The sequence below is a fragment of the Scyliorhinus torazame genome, chromosome 2 (genome assembly GCF_047496885.1).
Source record: "Scyliorhinus torazame isolate Kashiwa2021f chromosome 2, sScyTor2.1, whole genome shotgun sequence".
In the NCBI taxonomy this organism is placed as follows: domain Eukaryota; kingdom Metazoa; phylum Chordata; class Chondrichthyes; order Carcharhiniformes; family Scyliorhinidae; genus Scyliorhinus; species Scyliorhinus torazame.
In genome coordinates, this window is record NC_092708.1 from 186,813,573 (window position 1) to 186,837,131 (window position 23,559).

The 23,559-nt window shown below is 48.7% G+C and overlaps 1 protein-coding gene across 3 annotated transcripts in view; it reads right to left on the minus strand.

Annotated features, from left to right (window-relative positions):
* The window catches only part of traf3ip1 (TNF receptor-associated factor 3 interacting protein 1), a 290,175-nt gene that overhangs the window by 213,279 nt on the left and 53,337 nt on the right, over positions 1-23,559 (minus strand). For all 3 annotated transcript variants that reach the window (XM_072481210.1, XM_072481192.1, XM_072481201.1), the window contains exon 3: positions 2,995-3,156. In XM_072481210.1, coding sequence (XP_072337311.1) covers positions 2,995-3,156 — 162 coding nt within the window. The remainder of the gene's footprint in view (positions 1-2,994; positions 3,157-23,559) is intronic.

Here is a 23,559-nt window from a genome sequence, read left to right on the forward strand (position 1 = left end):
TTGGTCTGTGGACCCATAATCGGAATGTGTCATTAAGCAGAAGGATGCCGGCCAGGACAGTGTGCTCCTGGTTTTGTATTTTGGAGGAGAAACAGACTCGTCGACGCCGAGTGAATCTCAGGAAGCGGTTTTGGAGGAAGTCGGTTTGATTGGTTAACCGGCAACCAGTGGCTTGACCAGGGACAGTGTTCTTTATTTTTTTTTGTAATAAATTTAGAGTACCCAATTCATTTTTTTCCAATTAAGGGGCAATTTAACGTGGCCAATTCACCGACCCTGCACATCTTTGGGTCGTGGGGCGAAACAAACGCAAACACAGGGAGATTTTGTAAACTCCACACGGACAGTGACCCAGAGCCGGGCTCGAACCTGGAACCTCGGCGGCATGAGGCAGCAATGCTAACTACTGTGCCACCATGCTGCCCCCAGGGACAGTGTTCTGCCTGACAACAGACCCAGTGATTGGTTCCTGCAGGTGGTTTCTGTCGGAAAGAATCTGCGAGAAGCCTCGGGACCTTTGAAGGAAGAGGAGCTGTGTTTTTCCCCCTCTTCTGGTTGCCTACTGTTTCTTGGAGTCTGCAGTGAAGATCATTACAAGCTGAAGGAAAATAAAGTGCCCAACTAAAGGCCTAATCTTGAGAAAGAAACTAACTGGAGGACATCCATCTGAATCAAAGGTCCTTATCCTGTTAATTTATTATATTTTCATTACCTCTCAACCATCCTTTTCCCTCTGTGTTTATGTGCGCACAGATTGCGGGGAATTGAAGAGGGGGATTGGGAATCAGATAGTGGATAGCCAGTTGTATTATTTGCCTATTTAATTATAAATACTGTTAATAATAAAAGGTTACTTGTGTTTAAATTTTAGAAACCTGGTGACTGTAGTCAATTTGACTCAATCAAAGCCATGGGTATTAATATAAAATCTAATTTCACCTATGTTGCAACTTCAGGTCAAGTGGGGCTGAAATTGACCGTGCACTAGCCCAGGGGATTGCAAAACTGAAATGGTCACTGATCTACTATGGGCAATATTCTAAAAAATTACAAGGGTTGGAAAGAAACAGAACTTTTGATTCTACCATTTCATTTGAAGGAAATAGTTATGTTTCAGGTTTATGACCTGGTGAAAGGAGTAGCCCCAGACATGAGCTCTGAAGTGTGAAACTATTTGTGAAACATCCTAGCTCAATGGACAACATTCAAAGTAAATATTCTCCTCCTTGAATTAAACAGATTTTGAACATTGTCTCGGCAAGTCATGAAATATGTTGATAATTAGAACCAAGCATACAGTAGTGAGGTGACTAGAATTGGATCAAAATTTCTCTCCTCCATTCCTCACTCATTTTCATTGTTTTTCTTCTCCAGCACACACACTGCCCTCACCCCAAATTATCTATTTCTCCCCTTTCCCTCCAAAAGTGGAATTTCTTTTTCCACTACTCCCACAACAGGCTGAATTCACACAGCGAATGTCATTTTCTTACCACGCACCATCTGCAGCTGCATCCCTGGCTATTTAATTCTTTTGAAGCACTTTTGAATTCCATCTTCAGGAGGGAGTTTCTAGCTGAAGATGCATTCATTAAATCCTTCAAAAAAATGGTTCCAATGGTCATAATGTAATGGTTTTACAGTCTCATTCAAAAATAAAAAGATCAATGTAGTTTTTCTACCAATTCCAATATTTCTGGAGCAACCCCGAACATACACAAAATTATTTAGAGTTAATTTCTCACTAGAACTTTAAACTGTGGTTCAACTCTGTTATTTATCACTTGTTTGGAAAAAGAGCTCACAATATTTTTTGGGGGGGGCAGTCAGCAAGACATCAATTGCTTGAAGCTAATGGTGGAAATGCACAACTTGAACATCAACTTCCAGATATTTGAATTTAAAAAAAAATATTTTTCTTAAGTATTTGCAAAATTTTTATACCAGTAACAAAAACAATAACATTAACATGGTAAAATAAACATTTCCCCACCCAACCCAATCGTCACACAGCACAACCATCTAACACCTATCCGCCCGCCCCCCCCTTCAGAATGCTGCTTCTGCCGACATTTTACTTTTCCCCGAGAAAGTCAACGAACGGCTGCCACTTGCGAGAGAACCCCAACATTGACCCTCTTAAGGCAAACTTTATTTTCTCAAGACTGAGAAACCCAGCCATGTCACTAACCCAGGTCTCTACACTCGGGGGCTTCAAGTCCCTCCACATTAAAAGGATCTGTCTCCGGGCTACCAGGGAGGCAAAGGCCAGGATGTCAGCCTCTTTCAATCCCTGAACTCCCGGATCTTCTGACACTCCAAAGATTGCTACCTCCGGACTCGGCACCATCCGTGTTTCTAGCACCGTAGACATTGCATTCGCAAGCACCTGCCAAAACCCTCTGAGCTTCGGGCATGCCCAAAACATGTGGACATGGTTTGCTGGGGTTCCCACGCACCTCGCACATCTATCTTCTACCCCAAAAACTTGCTCATCCTCGCTGCCGTCATGTGTGCCCGGTGGACCACCTTAAATTGTATTAGGCTAAGCCTGGCACATGATGAGGTGGAATTGACCCTGCTTAGGGAGTCCGCCCATAGACCCGCCTCTAACTCTCCTCCTCAGATATTTGAATTTAACCATACCCCTTGCCTGAAGCTGCTGTATCATTTCCCTCATTATTTTGACAGCAAAATCAAGTCTACAGATCTCTAGATTCTATTACTCTGCTGTTTTCTTGATTACCTACTGCTTAGGGTTGACTCCCTTTAGTTTAGGTGTATTATTGAATGAAAAGAAACATTCAAAATTACATAATACAGTGGTGGAGTGTGTATCTAAAAGAATGAATGTGCATAATTGTATCCCACAGAGTGAAGTTTACATTGTTGGACATTTTATATACATCCTGCTGTTGCAGTGTCCCTTATAATCACGTCTCCATGAAACACTGATTGACATATCCAGGGTTGTCTCCCCCAGAAAGAATTTACCTTGTTCAGGCAACATTTTGCCATTATTTGTAAAAGCTCATTAGTTTTCTCTGGTTCATGACCAGCCACTACACGTGCAGGTTTCACAGACAAAGGATCACCAGACACCATCATCACGACATCAATTGCCTTCTGCAGAAATGCAATTTTAGCATCTTTATCCTGACAACAAAACAAAAAAGATAATTAATAGGGAAAACTAAAATCACAACTTTCAATGTATAATACCTATACCTAGAAAACGAAAAGAATAAATTTGTATTTATACAAAACCTTTTACAGCCTACGCAATGAATCTCACACTAACAAAAGTGGTAACAATTTTCACATAGTAACTAAGATAAATAACCAAAATGTTTTCTGGTGTTTGTTGAGGGACAAATATTCGCCAGGACACAAGAAACCCCTTCTCTTCAAATAGTGCTTTGGATTTTGTTTTACGTCCTTTTGAACAAGCAGATAGAGGCCTCAATTCAACATCCTTTGCAAAAGGTGGTTCCTCCAACTGAACAGCGCTCCTTCAATACTGCACTAAAATGTCAACATAAATTACAAGCTCAAATCCTGGAATGAGGCTTAATTGCACTAACCTTCTACTTGAGCATGATATCACTGTCACCAACCTATGCTTGCCTTTATACTGTTGAAAACATATATTTATAAACTTGTTGGAGGCCAAACAAAGAGCAATGATGCACAAGAATAGAAAATACGCAGGAGTACAGGAGGAACAAAGGAGAACAAATCAGAGGAGCAACAGCAACAAGGTGCAAGACCAGAAGTACTGAAATTATGGTGCTGGCCACAGCTATGACAAAGCAGGAATGGCATTTGGAAAAAGTTCAAGCTCATTCAGTTCCCATAGACAGAGGGAAATGTGAGCTGCTGTAAGAAACCAACAAAAACAGTTTTTGAGTCAAATGTGCAAAATCATTTTTGTTGTAAATATCAAAACTGTTGCAAAAATCAAACTTGCTGCAGAAATCAAATTCAGCAATGAACTTTTCCAACATAGTCAATCCCAAATTCAGGGTTTCCTAAACTCAGGAGCATGGGAGCAATCATTGTAAAATTGTTAAAAAGCAGGCAACATAGCCTGTAAAATCAGAATAAGGAAGATTTGGGGGGGGGGAGCAGCTGGTGAGGCAGGGAGGGAGGTGGCACGAGGGGGGGGGGGGGGGGAGGTGGCACAAGAATGGGAGAGCAAGGCAGCGCCACTGATATTTGCTCTGATATTCTTTTTGCTCAGCAAGTTGTTTTTCATAATTCACCACTTTTTTGATATTCATGTTGAATGATGTGCCAAACCACATCTTTGCTCATCGGCCCCTTGAGTGAGTTATGTTTTGAAATCCCCGCCCCCCCTCCTAAAGTGGTTGGACAAGCCTGATCTAGGCCATGTGGAAACTTAGCTCCAATTCAATGTAAATTGAAATTCATTAAATAATTATAAATAGAGCAGTTGTGGGATATGGGTGTTCTTTACCCTGAAGGAGGCAGAGTTTTACTCTGCATCTGGTTGTGCTATTCTTGGCTTTGAAACAATTCAAAGTGTACTGCTCCCCAGCACTGCCACCCTTCACCTTAATTATCTCAATTTTACATCCCCAATCCACCCCCCCAAATTTCATACTCTTGAAACACAACTTTCCCACATTCATATCCTGTCTCTATAGTGAGATCTAATGCTAGACCTCTTGGGCCATATTATTTTGACACATCTGAATATTGGCTGATGAAGATAAACTCCTCATTTGAGGCTTGCTTTCAGGAGTGACATTCACCAGACAGAACTCAGATAAGTCAGAAATTTGTAGAAGGAACTTCTGGTGATGTCATGTAAGAGCAAGTCACCTGAAAGGTGGCTCTCGCCAGGGTCCTTGTTTTCGATCCGTTTTCGGGGGAGGTTTGTGTTTAAACCCAGCTGGCCGAATTAGGTAACGGTTAGTCAACGGAGCAATATCAAAAGTCTTGTGGAAAAAGCCCAGTGGGAGGGCAGCATTGTGACACAGTAGTAAGCATTGCTGCCTCACAGCATTGAAGACCCGGGTGCGATCACGATTCCGGGTCCCTGTCCTTGTGGAGTTTGCACATTCCTCCGTGTCTGCGTTGGTCTCACTCCCACAACCCAAAAAGATGTGCAGGGTAGGTGAATTGGCCAGACTAAATTGCCCCTTAATTGGAAAAAAAAGAATTGGGTATTCAAAATTTTTTTTTTTTTTTTTTTTAAATTTCGAAAGAAACCGTAAGGAGCAGAATTACAACCGTAAGACACAGGAGCAGAATTAGGCCGCTCGGCCCATCGAGTCTCCTCCGTTATTGAATCATGGCTGATATTGTTCTCATCCCCATAACCCCGATCCCCTTATTAATCAAGAACCTATCTATCAGGGCGGCATATGGCGCAGTGGATAGCACTGGGACTGCTGAGGACCCGGGTTCGAATCCCGGCCCTGGGTCACTGTGGAGTTTGCACATTCTCCCCATGTCTGCGTGGGTTTCACCCCCACAACCCAAAGATGAGCAGGGCAGGTGGGTTGGCCACGTTAAAATTGCCCCTTAATTGGAAAAAATTGGGTACTCTAAATTTATTTTTGAAAAAAAAGAACCTATCTTTTTGTCTTCAAGACACTGTGATTTGGCCTCCACAGCCTTCTGTGGCAAAGATTTCCACAGACTCACCACCCTCTGGCCGAAGAAATTCCTCCTCATCTCAGTTTTAAAGGATGGTCCCGTTAGTCTGAGATTGTGTCCTCTGCTTCTAGTTTTTCCACAAGTGGAAACATCCTCTCCACGTCCACTCTATCCAGTCCTCGCAATATCCTGTATGTTTCAATAAGATCCCCCCTCATCCTTCTAAACTCCAACAAGTACAGACCCAGAGTTCTCAACCGTTCCTCATACGACAAGCTCTTCATTCCAGGGATCATTCTTGTGAACCGCCTCTGGACCCTTACCAAGGCCAGCACATCCTTCCTTAGATACGGGGCCCAAAACTGCTCATAATACTTCAAATGGGGTCTGACCAGAGCCTCATACAGCCTCAGAAGTGCATCGTTGCTCTTGTATTCTAGTCCTCTTGACATGAATGCTAACATTGCATTTGCCTTCCTAACTGCCGACTGAACCTGCACATTAACCTTAAGAGAATCGTGAACAAGGACTCCCAAGTGCCTTTGTGCTTCTGATTTCCTAAGCATTTCCCCATTTAGAAAAGAGTCTATGCCTCCATTTCTGCAACCGCAATATTGACACATTGCTGATCTACCAAGCCATTGGGACCAAGTTGGCAAAGATGCGTGCGGCCTTCAACAAGGCGAAGGCAGTGTTATACAACGATTCGGGGCGATGCATCTGGCGAGGTTGAGAGTCACGGTTGAACATAGAACATAGAACGATACAGCGCAGTACAGGCCCATCGGCCCACGATGTTGCACCGAAACAAAAGCCATCTAACCTACACTATGCCATTATCATCCATATGCTTATCCAATAAACTTTTAAATGCCCTCAATGTTGGCGCGTTCACTACTGTTGCAGGTAGGGCATTCCACGGCCTCACCACTCTTTGCGTAAAGAACCTACCTCTGACCTCTGTCCTATATCTATTACCCCTCAGTTTAAAGCTATGTCTCCTCGTGCTAGCCATTTCCATCCGCGGGAGAAGGCTCTCACTGTCCACACTATCTAACCCCCTGGTCATTTTGTATGCCTCTATTAAGTGTCCTCTTAACCTTCTTCTCTCTAATGAGCCTATAGTTACCCGCCATTTGTTCACCTTCCTTTTTTAAACAGTGGCATCACATTTGCTGTTTTCCAATCTGCTGTATAAGCCCCAGAGTCCAGCGACTTTTGGTAAATTACCACAGGACATTTTGCTATTTGGCCCCGCCACCTCTTTTTGTACCCTGGGATGCTTTCCATGAGGGCCAGGAGACTTGTCTACCTTTAGCCCCATTAGCTTGCCCAACACTATCTCCTTAGTGCTAATGATCATTTTTAGATCCTCACCTGCCATAGCCTCCTTGCCATCAATTATTGGCATGTTATTTTCACAGTAACTTCATTGCAGTTTTAATGTAATCCTACTTGTGACACTAATAAAGATTATTATTTGTGTCTTCCATTGTGAAGATTGACACAAAATACCTGTTCAATGCCTTGGCCATTTCCTCATTTCCCACTTTTAAATCCCCCTTCTCATCCTCTAAAGGACCAATGTTTACCTTAGTTATTCTTTTCATTTTATACATTTATAGAAACTTTTGCTATCTGTTTTATATTCTGAGCTAGTATACTCTCATAATCTATCTTACTTTTCTCTATAGCTTTTTTCGTGGCTTTCTGTTGGCCTTTAAAGACTTCCCAATATTCTAGTTTCCCACTAATCTTTGCCATTTTGTATGCATTTTCTTTCAATTTGATTCCTTCCTTTATTTCCTTAGATATCCATGGCTGATTAGCCCTTTTCCTACAGTCCTTCCTCTTCACTGGCATATACTGCTATATACTTTTGCAGAGCACTGTGAAAAAAAATCGCTTTAAAAGTCCTCCACTGTTCCTCAATTGTCCCACCATAAAGTCTTTTCTTCCAGTCTACCTTAACCAATTCCTCCCTCATCCCATTGTAGTCTCTTTTGTTTAAGCACAAGACACCGGTATAGGATATTACACCTTCTCACCCTCCATCTGTATTTTAAATTCAATCATATTGTGATCGCTTCTTCTGAGAGGATTCCTAACTATGAGATCATTAATTTTCCTGTCTCATTACACAGGGCCAGATCTCGGATGGCTTTCTTTCATAGGCTCCATTATATACTGTTTGAGGAAACTGTCGCGGATACATTCTATGAACTCCTACCCAAGGCTGCTTTGGCCGAGCTGGCTTGATCAATCGACATGTAGATTAAAATCCCCCATGACAACTGCCATACCATTTTTACATGTGTCAGTTATTTCTTTGTTTATTGCCCACCCAACCGTGATGCTATTATTTGGTGGCCTATAGGTTAAGCCTATCAGCAACCTTTTCTCCTTACTATTTCTAATTTCCATCCAAATGGATTCAACCTTTTTCTCCATAGAACCATATCACAGGGTGGCACAGTGGCTAGCACTGCTGCCTCGCGGCACCGAGGCACCAGGTTTGATCCCGGCCCCGGGTCACTGTCCTGGTGGAGTTTGCACATTCTCCCAGTGTCTGTGTGGGTGTCACCCCCACAACCCAAAGATGTGTAGGGTAGGTGAATTGGTCACACTAAATTGCCCCCTAATTGAAACATTTTTTTTAATTTAATCAAAAAAAGAATCCATATCATCTCTCACCATCGCCCTAATGTCATCCTTACATATCAGAGCTATACCACCTCCCTTACCTTTCTGTCTGTCCTTCCGAATAGTCTGATACCGCTGGATATTTAACTCCCAGTTGTTGCCACCCTTCAACCATGTCTGTGTAATGGCCACTAAATCATACTCATTCGCAATGATTTGTGCCATCAACTCATTAAACTGATTTCGAATGCTACGAGCATCCAAGTGAAGTGCCCTTATGCTATTTTTTTTAACCTTCTTTTTGAATACTAACACCTCCATTAATAACATTACCAGAGTTTTTCTTCCATTTAACTTTTTGGGGATGAGAAACATATCAGCCAAGGGCGGCACAGTGGCTAGCACTGCTGCCTCCGGCGCTGAGGACTCAGGTTCGATCCCGGCCTAGGGTCACTGTGTGGGGTTTGCACATTCTCCCCGTGTCTGCGTGGGTTTCATCCCCACAATCCAAAGATGTGCAGGTTAGGTGGATTGGCCACATTAAATTGCCCCTTAATTGGAAAAAAATAATGGGTACTCTAAATTATTTTTTAAAAAGAGAAACATATCAGCCATGATTGAATGGCGGAGCAGACTCGATGAGCCGAATGGCCTAATTCTGCTCCTATGTCTTGTGGTACTTGGAGGGGAAGAGGAATACAGGAAGTACACAAGGGTTTGGCACTTGGGTAGGGACAACGCCATGGGGTTTATGTTCCTGTTTTTAGTCGATTTTTTGGGTGAGGGACTCTGGGTGTGGGAGATCTCACTAGTAATATATATTTTAAATATCTTATTCAGGCATTTTCATAACAAACCGAAGCAGAAGTATACAACATTATAAATAACTAACACCCACTACCCCCTCCACCCCACCTTCTCCCATCCTGCCTTCCCCATTTTGACCCCCTTACCCTCCCCTCCCCCCTCTCACCCCCTCCCCCCTTTGCTGACACCTCAATCCTCCTTAAAGAAGTCAATGAACGACTTCCACCTCCAAGAGAACCCATCAACCGCCCCCTCAGGACCAACTTGACCTTCTTCAGCCTCAGGAATTCTGCCAGGGCGCTCACCCACACCCCACTTTCAGTGGCTCTGTGTTCCTCCTGTAGCCATGTAAAATGGCTGCGTTCCGATTAATCTGGCCAAAACCCAGTTTAAAATGGCTAACCCGAAAGACTGCTGGGAAAAGCAGCCAAGAAGACACAGGCAGGCAGCTGCAGACAGGTTTGCATATTCAGCTCTGGGAACGTAGCCCAGATCGATACTCGGGGCTATCAACAGCCCTTCAACCCAGGTATCCGCAGTTTCATTCAGGACTGTTTACACCTAATCAACTCAGACATCCACAGTTAAATCGGCTATCCCCGGGAACAATTGCAACATATTAGCAATTGAATACCGGGCCAGACCTGTCGGCGCCTGCAGTGGCCGAAACAAAGACAGGTGAGCGACCACCCCCCCCCCCCCCCCCCCCCCCCCCCCCCGATCGAGGAATCGCCTCACCATTGGACACATCGACCCCAGAGACTGGGGACAGAATCCAATCACTTGGGACTCAGGGTCAAGGGCCGCCCCGGGAGGCGGGAAGCCCCTGGGCCCTATAAAAGTAAAAGTCCAAGTTCAGATCTCTCGCGCTCATCTTCGCCTGCTCGAGACCTTCACAAGACCAGCCACCGGCCACTGCAAGTGTGAATCCAACGATCGCTATCCGGTAGAGACACCTAGCCACCAACCTGTAGCAGCCTTTTGAATCCCGCGGGCCAGATTTGATTGGACAAGCCATTCCTTTCCCTGACCTGGTGGGCTCTTCCAAAGTTAAGTATTGGCCAGTAGTGATAGGTTTGTTATATAGAAAGTAGTATTAGGGTATTAATATTGCTTGTTGTATATAATAAATGACCATTGTTTTAATCCTTACTAAACGGTGTGCTGTGTTATTAATCATAACCTAAACTTGAACCACGTGGCGGTATCATAAAGATACCTGGCGACTCATGAGCAAAGGTGACCGAAACAGCAAATAGAATAAAGCTAGAAAGAGCAACATAATTGGCGACTCCGCCGGGACCCGACTTAGAAGTGGAAAACCACTCCGGGAGAACCCCAACATTTTGAATTAGAATCCAATCGGAAACAAAAAAAAAAACCCACAAGTGTTCAAGCGGTTCTGGTTAATAATTCACAATTCGGAAGTGTGTATATGCATGCGTAACTAACAGGGTTATAAGGCAAAACTGATAGTTTTGACGCAACAAAAAGCTATCGGCAGTAGGTATTTCGGAAATTAGCGCAAGCCGTACCCGTATCTACCACACCACCTTGACCCCCTGTTCCAAATTCGAACGTAACGAGCAGATAAGAGAGAGCCATGCAGGCAATGCAAGCGATGCAGCGCCTCATGAACCCCGAAGATTTTGCTGTCGCACCAGTCAGCAGCGTAGGAGCGGGACAGTGTCCCGTTTGGGAGGTGGAAATCCGCAAAATTCTGCAGGGCAAAGGATGGCCCGTGTGGAAGGATTTCTGCAATAACGACGACTCAGGTCCTGGAAGTATAGGGCATACTTGGTGGGAGAACCTGAGTGAGATTCACAGAAAGAGTTTAGCAAAAGCACGCAAGCCGATGGCAATTGTGTCTTGGCTGGCACAATTGCAAGGCACAGAGGAGGTCGTCAGGACGCTCCGCAAGGAAATAGAAGGCATACATCGGATAAGTAAAACCGATATATGTGAAATTGAGAAAGAGAACCAGGAATTGAAAGGGAAATTAGCAGCAAAAGACAAAGAGGTGGCTGACGCCAAACGGGGTCACCAATCTTGTCTGGCGCACTTGAGTAGTTTCCAGTCACAGTATGAGAAGGCTTATCAGGACCTGCAGCGTGCAGTCCTGGTAAAGAAAGAAACAGAAAACCAGTTAGAGAAGCTCCAGAAACAATGCAGTGATCTCAAGGCAGCCTTGAGAGCGCTCCACGCCACAACAACGGAACAAAGGCAGAGTACGTTAGACCATGCAAAGTGCCGAAAGCAGGTTGCAGACTTGAAAGCACTGCTTTCTGTCCAAAAGGGATTTCAAGAAACCTTTGGGGAATGTTTAGAACAGGAAGACGGCCCTGATTGGGAAGAATTGCAGGAGACAGCACAGAGATATGTTCAGGGAGCATGTGCGCAGGAAAAACCCCAAAGGAGGAAAGCACCCCCACCCCCTACACAACAGATAATACAGGCTCCCATGAACCCTGTAACAACTCACCGCACCGCCACAGCAGACGCGGCGGAGGTCTTAATATTCCACCCCCCTCACAGTGACCCAATTACGGGACGCGTGTGCCAAAATCACACCGTTCCTCCCCGCTTCAGACCCACACCATTTCTTTGCCACCGTCAAACACCAGGCGACCATGTACGGCCTGGATGAGAAAGAGCAGGTACAGCTCACGGTCCTCAGCTTAGACCCATCGGTCGCAGCAGCCCTTCCTGACCCACAGAATGTAGGAGGAGGCACCCTTGCAGAAATGCATACCGCGATCCTGGATGCGATCGGGTACAACGGGGGCGACCCCGTAGACGGTCTGAATAAATGCAGACAGAAAAAGTCTGAACACCCCACAGCGTTCGCAGGGCGCTTGTGGATTCATTTTGAAGCAGTTTTTGGCAACGTAGATCGCGCCCATTTGTCCGCAAACAATATGGCCAAGTGGACCCGCACCCTTATCTCCCATGCCACGGAAGCAGGACAGAATGCCTGTAACAATTATGACCCCCTCGGAGGAGGCTCATAATGAGAAGTGGGTGGTCAAGAGTTTGTCCCGCGTTTGGGAACAAGTGGCTCACGGTAAATCAGCCACTAGAACCCCCGAGGAAAACGAAGCCGCCGCAGGTGTGCAGGCAGTAAAAACCACTCTTCACAACCCCGCCTGGGTAAACGAGGGAAAGAACAGCCCCCCAGCCAAACCGCAAGAGTGCTACAATTGCGGCCAATTGGGACATTTTGCTAGGGAATGCAAAGACCCTAAGAAACCACAGAGTGCCCAACCGACAGGCACTCTCGATAAGAAAAAGGCAGAGCCCGCAGCGACCGAGAACTGAGGTGTCCACATGGTGATTTAAAGGAGACACTTGGTGAAAAGTGTTGTCCTTTCTGATGGAACCTGCAGAATGTTTTATGTTGTCTGTCCGTTTGTTAAATGTTGTTCGTCCTACAGGAGAATTTTCTCACCGCCCCACACCCATTCACCTGAACTTTTAACTTTTCCCACTGACACCCACCGCGGCCACACGCCCATTCGGCCAATACCTCTGAGGACTTGCCTCAGACACCCACCACCGCCACACGCCCATTCTGCCGATACCTCTGAGGACTTGCTTCAGAGGCCCACCAGACCAGACGCCCGATCGTAGCTACTCTTCTGATTGGATGGTATAATCAGAACAGTAACCCCACCATGATGACTACATTCGTGTCCGTTATTTGGTCGCTCAGGCAGTGGAGAAACGGCGTGAGACCCGCCCTGCCTGGGGACCCCCCCCGTTGGTCAGAAAAGCTCGGGTAGGGAAGATACGGTATTGGTAGCCGTCCTACCCGGGGACTCCACCTAAATCGTACCCGTCGCAGCCCACACGCACCTCATTCGAACTTTACTTTCAAAAACCGTTTTATTTTATTTAGGCAACCTTTGGGTTGCTGCCACATGCTATTTACATCCTAGAGCATTTGGATGGTAAAGTTAGCACTGGTCCACCATTGGGAAGTGTGCTGTGTCCAAACATTTGTTTTGAAAAAAAAAAAAAGGGGGGAGAGTCACATACTGTGACCAATTATAAGGGTTAATTGGCCCCAAGAAGGACAGACACACGAACACACCAGATATTAAACCGAAGTATTTACACACACTACGCTTGTCTTACAGAACTCCAGAAGCTCCAAGTCCGGAGAAAACCAGCAAACAGGAAAAGGAAAAGAAAGAAGACAGCCATGAGGACCCCTTTCTTCGTGCTCAACATATTTATTGTGGACTTTTTGTTGCGCGGGAACGCGGACCCCATTACTCCAAACCCCCCTGCCGTTAACGCTTCACTGCCCCGTAGTACTGAGGGCCCAGTCACCAACCACGCTGCATTATCCTGGTGTGCCAAGTTCATAACTTGGTACTCTCTATCGCACATCATTGAGGCACTGTTGGCATTGGCTATACTCAGTTGTGCAGTGCAGACCATGCGCCTCCGCAAGTGGAAAAGGAGAGCGTACCGCGCTCGAACCCCGGTATATCGGATCCGATCCCCAATATTCGGCTATGACCGGACCCCAGACCCCCGCGACCTATAAAGAATAAAGAGTATTCACGTGCATTATTCCTGTAAATAAAGAAATATACGGAACGTTTCATTAAAAAAAAAATGTATGATCCCGAGCTTGACTGCCAAGCCAGGAAAGAGTATATTAAATGTTGTGATTGTTGTTGTATGTTTTAGGAAGATAGGATAATACAATGTTTAGGAGTATAGAGTGTTTAGGTAAAATTAGAGGTTCCCAGTTTATTTTTTTATAGATACATGCCCCTGCCTGACATAGTGCCCTCAAGAATTGTTTAGGTAAATTTTTGTGCATAGCTAGGGTCAGAGTAGTGGCCATGTGGGAGGTGCCCCCCTTCCCCCTCCCCCCCCCAAAGTCGGGAAATGAAGAGGACAAAATTTATGTGATCCTTCACGCTTTGCGTTAGGATCACAAGGCGGGTATGTAGCCATGTAAAATGGCTGCGTTCCGATTAATCTGGCCAAAACCCAGTTTAAAATGGCTAACCCGAAAGACTGCTGGGAAAAGAAGCCAAGAAGACACAGGCAGGCAGCTGCAGACAGGTTTGCATATTCAGCTCTGGGAACGTAGCCCAGATCGATACTCGGGGCTATCAACAGCCCTTCAACCCAGGTATCTGCAGTTTCATTCAGGACTGTTTCCCCGAATCAACTCAGACATCCACAGTTAAATCGGCTATCCCCGGGAACAATTGCAACATATTAGCAATTGAATACCGGGCCAGACCTGTTGGCGCCTGCAGTGGCCAAAACAAAGACAGGTGAGAGACCCCCCCCCCCCCCCGCCCCCCGATCGAGGAATCGCCTCACCATTGGACACATCGACCCCAGAGACTGGGGACAGAATCCAATCACTTGGGACTCAGGGTCAAGGGCCGCCCCGGGAGGCGGGAAGCCCCTGGGCCCTATAAAAGTAAAGGTCCAAGTTCAGATCTCTCTCTCTCATCTTCGCTTGCTCGAGACCTTCACAAGACCAGCCACCGGCCACTGTAAGTGTGAATCCAACGATCGCTATCCGGTAGAGACACCTAGCCACCGACCCGTAGCAGCCTTTTGAATCCCGCGGGCCAGATTTGAATGGACAAGCCATTTGTTTTCCTGACCTGGTGGGCTCTTCCTAAGTTAAGTATTGGCCAGTAGTGATAGGTTTGTTATATAGAAAGTAGTATTAGGGTATTAATATTGCTTGTTGTATATAATAAATGACCCTTGTTTTAATCCTTACTAAGCGGTGTGCTGTGTTATTAATCATAACCTAAACTTGAACCACGTGACGGTGTCATAAAGATACCTGGCGACTCATGAGCAAAGGTGACCGAAATAGAGCAAATAGAATAAAGCTAGAAAGAGCAACACTCCATTCAAGTAAGATCCGTCTCCAGGCTATCAGGGAGGCAAAGGCCAAGACATCGGCCTCTCTCGCCCCTGGGCTCCCAGGTCTTCCCACACCCCGAATATCGCAATTCTGGACTCGGGGCCACCTTCACTCCCATTGCCTCGGATATCACGTCCGAGAACCCGGCCAGAACCCTTTTAGCTTTGGACATGCCCAGAACATGTGGATGTGATTCATGAGCCTCCCCGCGCATCGCCCACACCTAACCTTTACCCCTTAAAAAACCTACTCATCCGCGCTACCGTCATATGTGCTCTATGAATTACTTTAAACTGAATGAGGCTTTGCCTTGTACACAAGGACACATTCACTTTCCGCCGGGCCTCAGCCCATGTCCCGGCCTCCACCTCTCCTCCCAGCTCCTCCTCCCACTTACGCTTTATATCCCCCAGCGGGGCCCCTCCCAATTCATCAGCTGCTCCTTGTATACCTCGGACACCTTCCCCTCCCCTACTTCCTCCTTAGACAGCACCTTGTCTTGCAACCCCAAGGGTGGTAACCCAAGAAACGATAATACCTCTCTCTTCAGAAAATCCCAAACCTGTAGGTACCTGAAACCGTTCCCCCTGGGCAGCTCATAGTCTTCCTCCAGGTCCTCCAATTTCACGAAACTGGCCCCTGCAAACAGGTCGCCAAATCCCCCCCCCCCCGTGCAAACCTATGTTGTCACAGATCTGTGCCCACACCGAGGTACACTCCAGTCCCAAATGCTGCCTCCACTCCCTTAAGGGCGACACCACTGCGCTCACGGAGTGCCTGGCCGGTGAGAACGGCAGAGGATTTGTTAACAATGCCCTTAAGGACTTCCGGGTGCGGCGATGACCAGCTAAGTCGCACGTTTCGGCAGCTCCCGGTGGAACGGACTTTTGGGCTCTTGATAGGAGCCCCAACGGCAATTTTAACGGCTAAAAACACCGTGCGGTAAACCAGAAGGGTGTTCCCCCTGGACACGGATGGAAAAAGGAGAGGAAAGTGGCCGGATTGCAGCGGATCCTTTGGAACAACGGCAAGGAAGGCAAGCAAAAACCAAGATGGCGTCGGAAGGTGGCAGTTTCATATGGGGCCCTGAACAACAAGAGTTCTTGAAATGCTGCGTGGAGGAGATAAAAAAGGAAATGAAGAAAGAGTTGTTGGCCCCGATACTACAGGCGATCGAAGGGCTAAAGGAGGAACAAAAGACCCAGGAGCGGGAGCTTCGGGTCGTGAAGGCGAAAGCAGCCGAGAATGAGAACGATATACAGGGCCTGGTGGTGAAGTCGGAGATACAGGAGGCACATCAGAAACGATGTGTGGAGAGGTTGGAGGCACTGGAAAACAACGCAAGGAGGAACAACCTGAGGATTCTTGGCCTTCCTGAAGGTGTGGAGGGGGCGGACGTCAGGGCATATGTGAGCACGATGCTGCACTCGTTAATGGGAGCGGAGGCCCCGATGGGTCCGTTGGAGGTGGAGGGAGCGTACCGAGTTATGGTGCGAGGATCGAGAGCAGGAGAAACTCCCAGAGCCATAGTGGTGAGATTCCTCCGTTTTAAGGATAGAGAAATGGTCCTTAGATGGGCGAAGAAAACTCGGTGCAGTAAATGGGAGAACGCGGTGATCCGCGTTTATCAAGACTGGAGTGCGGAGGTGGCGAGAAGGAGGGCGAGCTTTAATCGGGCCAAGGCGGTACTTCATAAAAGGAAGATAAAATTTGGAATGCTGCAACCGGCAAGACTGTGGGTCACATATCAAGGGAGGCACCACTACTTTGAGACGGCGGATGAAGCGTGGACTTTTATTGTAGAAGAAAAACTGGAATGAGTGGATTATGAAAAAGAACGTTTGGACAAAGTGGTGGGGCGAATGGGGGGGGCGAAGAGGGGTTTTATGTTCTAATCCTGCGGTATGGTAACTTTTCTTTCTCCCACAGGTGGTGATGGGGGGAGGTGGGGAGAGGAGATGGGGCGTTGGCCATGGGAGGCGGGGCCGAGGGAGAAGCGCGGGCTTGGTTCCCGCGCTATGATAATTATGGCGGGAATAGAGAAGCAGGAAGGAGGGGGCGTCGCACGGTGCGAGCCGTGGTCACGGGGGGAAGCCGAGGTCAGCCAGAGTTTGCTGACTTCTGGGAGCAACATGGGGGGAGTAATTACGCTAGCGGGGGGTCTAGCGGGGGGGGTGGGAGGGGGGAATTACTGGGTTGCTGCTGCTGGGGAAAGGGGGGAGTGGGTACGGGAGAGGATGGGCGGGGGGGCACCGCCTGGGGGAGATACAGCTGCGTGGGAACTGGGTGAGAAGCTGGAAAAAGATGATGGCTAACCGGCAAGGGGGGGGGGGGGGGGTGGTGGGAAGCCCCCCAACTCGGCTGATCACGTGGAACGTGAGAGGGCTCAACGGGCCGATAAAGAGGGCACGAGTACTCGCACACCTTAAGAAACTTAAAGCAGATGTGGTTATGTTACAGGAAACGCACCTGAAACTGATAGACCAGGTTAGGCTGCGCAAAGGATGGGTGGGGCAGGTGTTCCATTCGGGGCTGGATGCGAAAAACAGGGGGGTGGCTATATTAGTGGGGAAGCGGGTAATGTTCGAGGCAAAGACTATAGTGGCGGATAACGGGGGCAGATACGTGATGGTGAGTGGCAAATTACAGGGAGAGATGGTGGTTTTGGTAAACGTGTATGCCCCGAACTGGGATGATGCCAACTTTATAAGGCGAATGCTAGGACGCATCCCGGACCTAGAGACGGGAAAGCTGATAATGGGGGGAGACTTTAACACGGTGTTGGAACCAGGGCTGGATAGGTCGAAGTCCAGGACTGGTAGGAGGCCGGCAGCAGCCAAGGTGCTTAAGGATTTTATGGAGCAGATGGGAGGTGTGGACCCGTGGAGATTCAGTAGACCTAGGAGTAAGGAGTTCTCGTTTTTCTCCTATGTCCATAAAGTCTATTCGCGCATAGACTTTTTTGTGTTGGGTAGGGCATTGATCCCGAAGGTGAGGGGAACGGAATATACGGCTATAGCCATTTCGGATCATGCCCCACACTGGGTAGACTTGGAGATAGGGGAGGAAACAGGAGGGCGCCCACCCTGGAGAATGGATATGGGACTAATGGCGGATGAGGGGGTGTGCCTAAGGGTGAGGGGATGTATTGAAAAGTACTTGGAACTCAATGACAATGGGGAGGTTCAGGTGGGAGTGGTCTGGGAGGCGTTGAAGGCGGTGGTTAGGGGGGAGCTGATATCAATAAGGGCACATAAAGGGAAGCAGGAGAGTAAGGAACGGGAGCGGTTGCTGCAAGAACTTTTGAGGGTGGACAGACAATATGCGGAAGCACCGGAGGAGGGACTGTACAGGGAAAGGCAAAGGCTGCATGTGGAATTTGACTTGCTGACTACAGGCACTGCAGAGGCACAATGGAGGAAGGCGCAGGGTGTACAGTATGAATATGGGGAGAAGGCGAGCAGATTGCTGGCACACCAATTGAGCGGGGAGCGGAGAGAGTGAATGAAGTGTTCAAGACATTTTATAAAAAATTATACGAAGCTCAACCCCCGAATGGGAGGGAGAGAATGATGGATCTTTTGGATCGGCTGGAAATTCCCAAGGTGAAAGAGCAGGAAAGGGTGGGACTGGGAGCACAGATCAAGGTAGAAGAAGTGGTGAAAGGAATTAGGAACATGCAGACGGGAAAGGCCCCGGGACCGGACGGATTCCCAGTTGAATTTTACAGAAAATATTTGGACTTGCTCGCCCCGGTACTGACGAGGACCTTTAACGAGGCAAAGGAAAGGGGACAACTGCACCCGACTATGTCTGAAGCAACGATATCGCTTCTCTTAAAGAAGGAAAAGGACCCGCTACAATGCGGGTCCTACAGACCAATTTCCCTCCTAAATGTGGATGCCAAGGTCCTGGCCAAGGTAATGGCAATGAGAATAGAGGAATGTGTCCCGGGGGTGGTTCACGAGGACCAAACTGGGTTTGTGAAGGGGAGACAGCTGAACACGAATATACGGAGGCTGTTAGGGGTAATGATGATGGCCCCACCAGAGGGTGAAACGGAGATAGTAGTGGCGATGGATGCCGAGAAAGCATTTGATAGAGTGGAATGGGATTATCTGTGGGAGGTGTTGAGGAGATTTGGTTTTGGAGAGGGGTATGTTAGATGGGTGCAGCTATTATATAGGGCCCCAGTGGCGAGTGTGGTCACGAATGGACGGGGATCGGCATATTTTCGGCTCCATAGAGGGACAAGGCAGGGATGTCCTCTGTCCCCATTACTGTTTGCACTGGCAATTGAGCCCCTGGCGATAGCGCTGAGGGGTTCCAAGAGATGGAGGGGAATACTTAGGGGAGGAGAAGAACACCGGGTATCTTTATATGCGGATGATTTGCTACTATATGTGGCGGATCCGGCGGAGGGGATGCCAGAAATAATGCGGATACTTGGGGAGTTTGGGGATTTTTCAGGGTATAAATTGAACATGGGGAAGAGTGAGCTGTTTGTGGTGCATCCAGGGGAGCAGAGTAGAGAAATAGAAGACCTACCGTTGAGGAAGGTAACAAGAGACTTTCGTTACCTGGGGATCCAGATAGCTAAGAATTGGGGCACATTGCACAGGCTAAATTTAACGCGGTTGGTGGAACAGATGGAGGAAGATTTCAAGAGATGGGATATGGTAGCACTGTCAATGGCAGGGAGGGTGCAGGCGGTTAAGATGGTGGTCCTCCCGAGATTCCTCTTTGTGTTTCAGTGCCTCCCGGTGGTGATCACGAAGGCTTTTTTTAAAAGGATAGAAAAGAGCATCATGGGTTTTGTTTGGGCCGGGAAGACTCCGAGAGTAAGGAAGGGATTCTTACAGCGTAGTAGGGATAGGGGGGGGCTGGCACTACCGAGCCTAAGTGAGTACTATTGGGCCGCTAATATTTCAATGGTGAGTAAGTGGATGGGAGAGGAGGAGGGAGCGGCGTGGAAGAGATTAGAGAGGGCGTCCTGTAGGGGGACCAGCCTGCAGGCTATGGTGACAGCCCCATTGCCGTTCTCACCGAGGAACTACACCACGAGCCCGGTGGTGGTAGCTACACTGAAGATTTGGGGACAGTGGAGACGACATAGGGGAAAGACCGGAGCATTGGGGGGGTCCCCGATAAGAAACAACCATAGGTTTGCCCCGGGGGGAATGGATGGGGGATATGGAATGTGGCAAAGAGCAGGAATAACGCAACTGAAAGATCTATTTGTGGATGGGAAGTTCACAAGTCTGGGAGCGCTGACCGAGAAATATGGGTTGCCCCAAGGGAATGCATTCAGGTACATGCAATTGAGGGCTTTTGCGAGGCAACAGGTGAGGGAATTCCCGCAGCTCCCGACACAAGAGGTGCAGGACAGAGTCATCTCAAAGAAATGGGTGGGGGATGGTAAGGTGTCGGATATATATAGGGAAATGAGGGACGAAGGGGAGACTATGGTGGATGAACTAAAAGGGAAATGGGAAGAAGAGCTAGGGGAGGAGATCGAGGAGGGGCTGTGGGCAGATGCCCTAAACAGGGTAAACTCGTCGTCCTCATGTGCCAGGCTAAGCCTGATTCAGTTTAAGGTATTACACAGGGCACATATGACTGGAACACGGCTCAGTAAATTTTTTGGGGTGGAGGATAGGTGTGCGAGGTGCTCGAGAAGCCCAGCGAATCATACCCATATGTTTTGGTCATGCCCGGCACTACAGGGGTTTTGGGTGGGGGTGACAAAGGCGCTTTCAAAAGTAGTAGGAGTCCGGGTCGAACCAAGCTGGGGGTTGGCTATATTTGGGGTTGCACAAGAGCCAGGAGTGCAGGAGGCGAGAGAGGCCGATGTTTTGGCCTTTGCGTCCCTAGTAGCCCGGCGCAGGATATTGCTAATGTGGAAAGAAGCCAAGCCCCCGGGGGTGGAGACCTGGATAAATGACATGGCGGGGTTCATAAAGCTAGAGCGGATTAAGTTCGTCCTAAGGGGGTCGGCTCAAGGGTTCACCAGGCGGTGGCAACCGTTCGTCGAATATCTTGCGGAAAGATAGATGGGGGAAAAAAGAAGGCAGCAGCAGCAGCCCAGGACTTTGGGGGGGGGGGGGGGGGGGGGGGGGGGGGGGCCGGGGGGGGGGGTGTAGCCTGTGACAAGGCAGTTGCCAATTAGGGCTAGTTTTCATTTTTGTTATTTAATATTTTATTTATTTGTTGTTTTTTGTTTATATAAAAAAGGTCATTATTATCTGTATTGTTATAATGTTGTGTAAAGGATGCACAATGTACTGTGTTGGTTGACCAAAAATTTTCAATAAAATATTTATAAAAAAAAAACAATGCCCTTAAGCGAACGAGGATGAGATCTTGGGCCTGGCGGTGAAGGTGGAGGCGCACGAGGCATTGCACAAGAAGTGTCAAGAAAAATTTGAGGACATGGAGAATCGGTCGAGGAGGAAGAATCTCCGGATTCTGGGTCTCCCGGAGTGGAGGGGTCTGATGCCGGGGCATATGTGGCCACGATGCTCGACGCGCTGATGGACGCGGGAGCTTTCACGAGGCCCCTGGAACTGGACGGGACTCATCGAGTCCTGGCGAGGAGGCCCAAGGCCAACTAGCCGCCAAGGGTGGTAATGGTGCGGTTCCACCGCTTTGTGGACAGGGAATGTGTCCTGAGATGGGCCATCAAAGAACGGAGCAGTAGGAGAACACAGAGATCCGAATATACCAGGACTGGAGCACAGAGGTGGCCAAGAAGAGGGCCGGCTTCAACCGGACTAAGGTAGTTCTACATCGGAATTGGGTGAAGTTCGGGGATGCTGCAGCCAGCGCGATTGTGGGTCACATTTCAGGATCGGCACCACTACTTCGAGACGCCAGAGGAAACTATAAAGTTGGACCTGAACTGAGGGTTTGATGGGAGGGGGTGCCTAGGGGAATTACTGTGTTTTGTGGGATGTTCTGTTCTGTTTTCTTTGGTGCTGGGTGGGGTTGGGCGAAATGGTTCAATGTGGGGGCGGTGTGATGTGGGCGTTGGTGTTGGAAGGACAGGGCCCCGCCGGGGGTGGGGGGGGTTGGAGGCCCGGGGATGGGGAGTTGAGACAAGGCCGCAAAAAGGGAGCTACGCCAGAGGGGGCGGGGCCGGCTTGGATGGAAAGCGCGGGCTTTTACCCGTGCTAGGGAAGGAGGGGGGGGGGGGGGGCCGGTGCTGGAGAGGAGCACACACTGATTGCCAGGGGGAAGTGGAGGGATTCTCATACTGGGGGGTCGATGGAGTGGCGCAAGAGGCCGGGGTCAGCAGGAGTCAGCTGACCTACGGGAGTGCCAAGGGGGGAGCAAAACGGCTAGAGGAGGATCTAGCTCGGGGGTTGCTGCTGCATTGGCCAAAGGAGAGCTGGAGCTAGGAGAGGGAGTCAGGGTGGAGGTCCACCGCCTGGGGGATGGAGGGTGCGGGAGGCGCGGGCACGTGGCTGACCTAAATAGGGAGATGGCTAGTCGGGGGGGGGGGGGGGGGGGGGGGGGGGGGCTGATCCGGCTGATAACTTGGAATGTGAGGGGCCTGAATTGGCCAGTCAAGAGGGCCCGGGTGTTCGCGCACCTAAAGGGACTGAAGGCAGATGTGGTTATGCTCCAGGAGATGCATTTGAAGGTGGCAGATCAGATTTGGCTGAGATGGGGTGGGTAGGGCAGGTCTTTCACTCGGGGTTTGCACGAAGAATAGAGGGGTGGCAATTCTGGTGGGGAAGTGGGTGTCTGAGCATTGTGGCAGATAATGGAGGTCGGTACGTGATGGTGAGTGATGATGGGTTCCTGGTAGAATTTTATAGGAAGTACGTGGACCTGCTGGGCCCGCTGCTAGTGAGGACCTTCAATGAGGCGAGGGAGGAGGGGGACCTTGCCCCCGACAATGTCCAAGGTGCTGATCTTGAAGCGGGACAAGGACCCATTAGTGTGGATCGTACAAGCCGATCTCGCTCCTCAATGTCGACGCGAAGTTGCTGGCGAAGGTTCTGGCCACGAGAATTGAGGACTGTGTCCCGGGGGTAATTCATGAGGACCAGACGGGATTTGTGAAGGGTAGGCAGCTGAACACCAATGCGCGGAGGCTCCTTAATGTAATTATGATGGCGGAGAAGGCCTTCGATAGGGTGAGTGGGAGTACCTTTGGTTTCGGGAACGGGTTCATCAGTTGAGTTAGGCTACTATATAAAGCCCCGGTGGAGAGCGTGGCCACGAACCGTCGGAGTACTTTCGGCTGTACCGGGGGACGAGGCAGGGGTGTCCCCTGTCCCCCTTGTTGTTTGCACTGGCAATTGAGCCGCTGGCCATGGCATTGAGGAAGTCCAGGAACTGGAGGGGATTGGTTCGGGGTGGGTGGGTGGGGAGGGGAAGGAACATCGGGTGTCGCTGTATGCCGATGACCTGTTATTGTATGTTGCGGACCCAGTGGAGGGGATGGCGGAGGTCATGCGTTTCCCTAGGGGGTTTGGGGACTTTTCGGGGTATAAACTCAACGTAGGGAAGAGTGAGCACTTTGTGGTGCACCCAGGAGACCAGGGAAGGGGGAT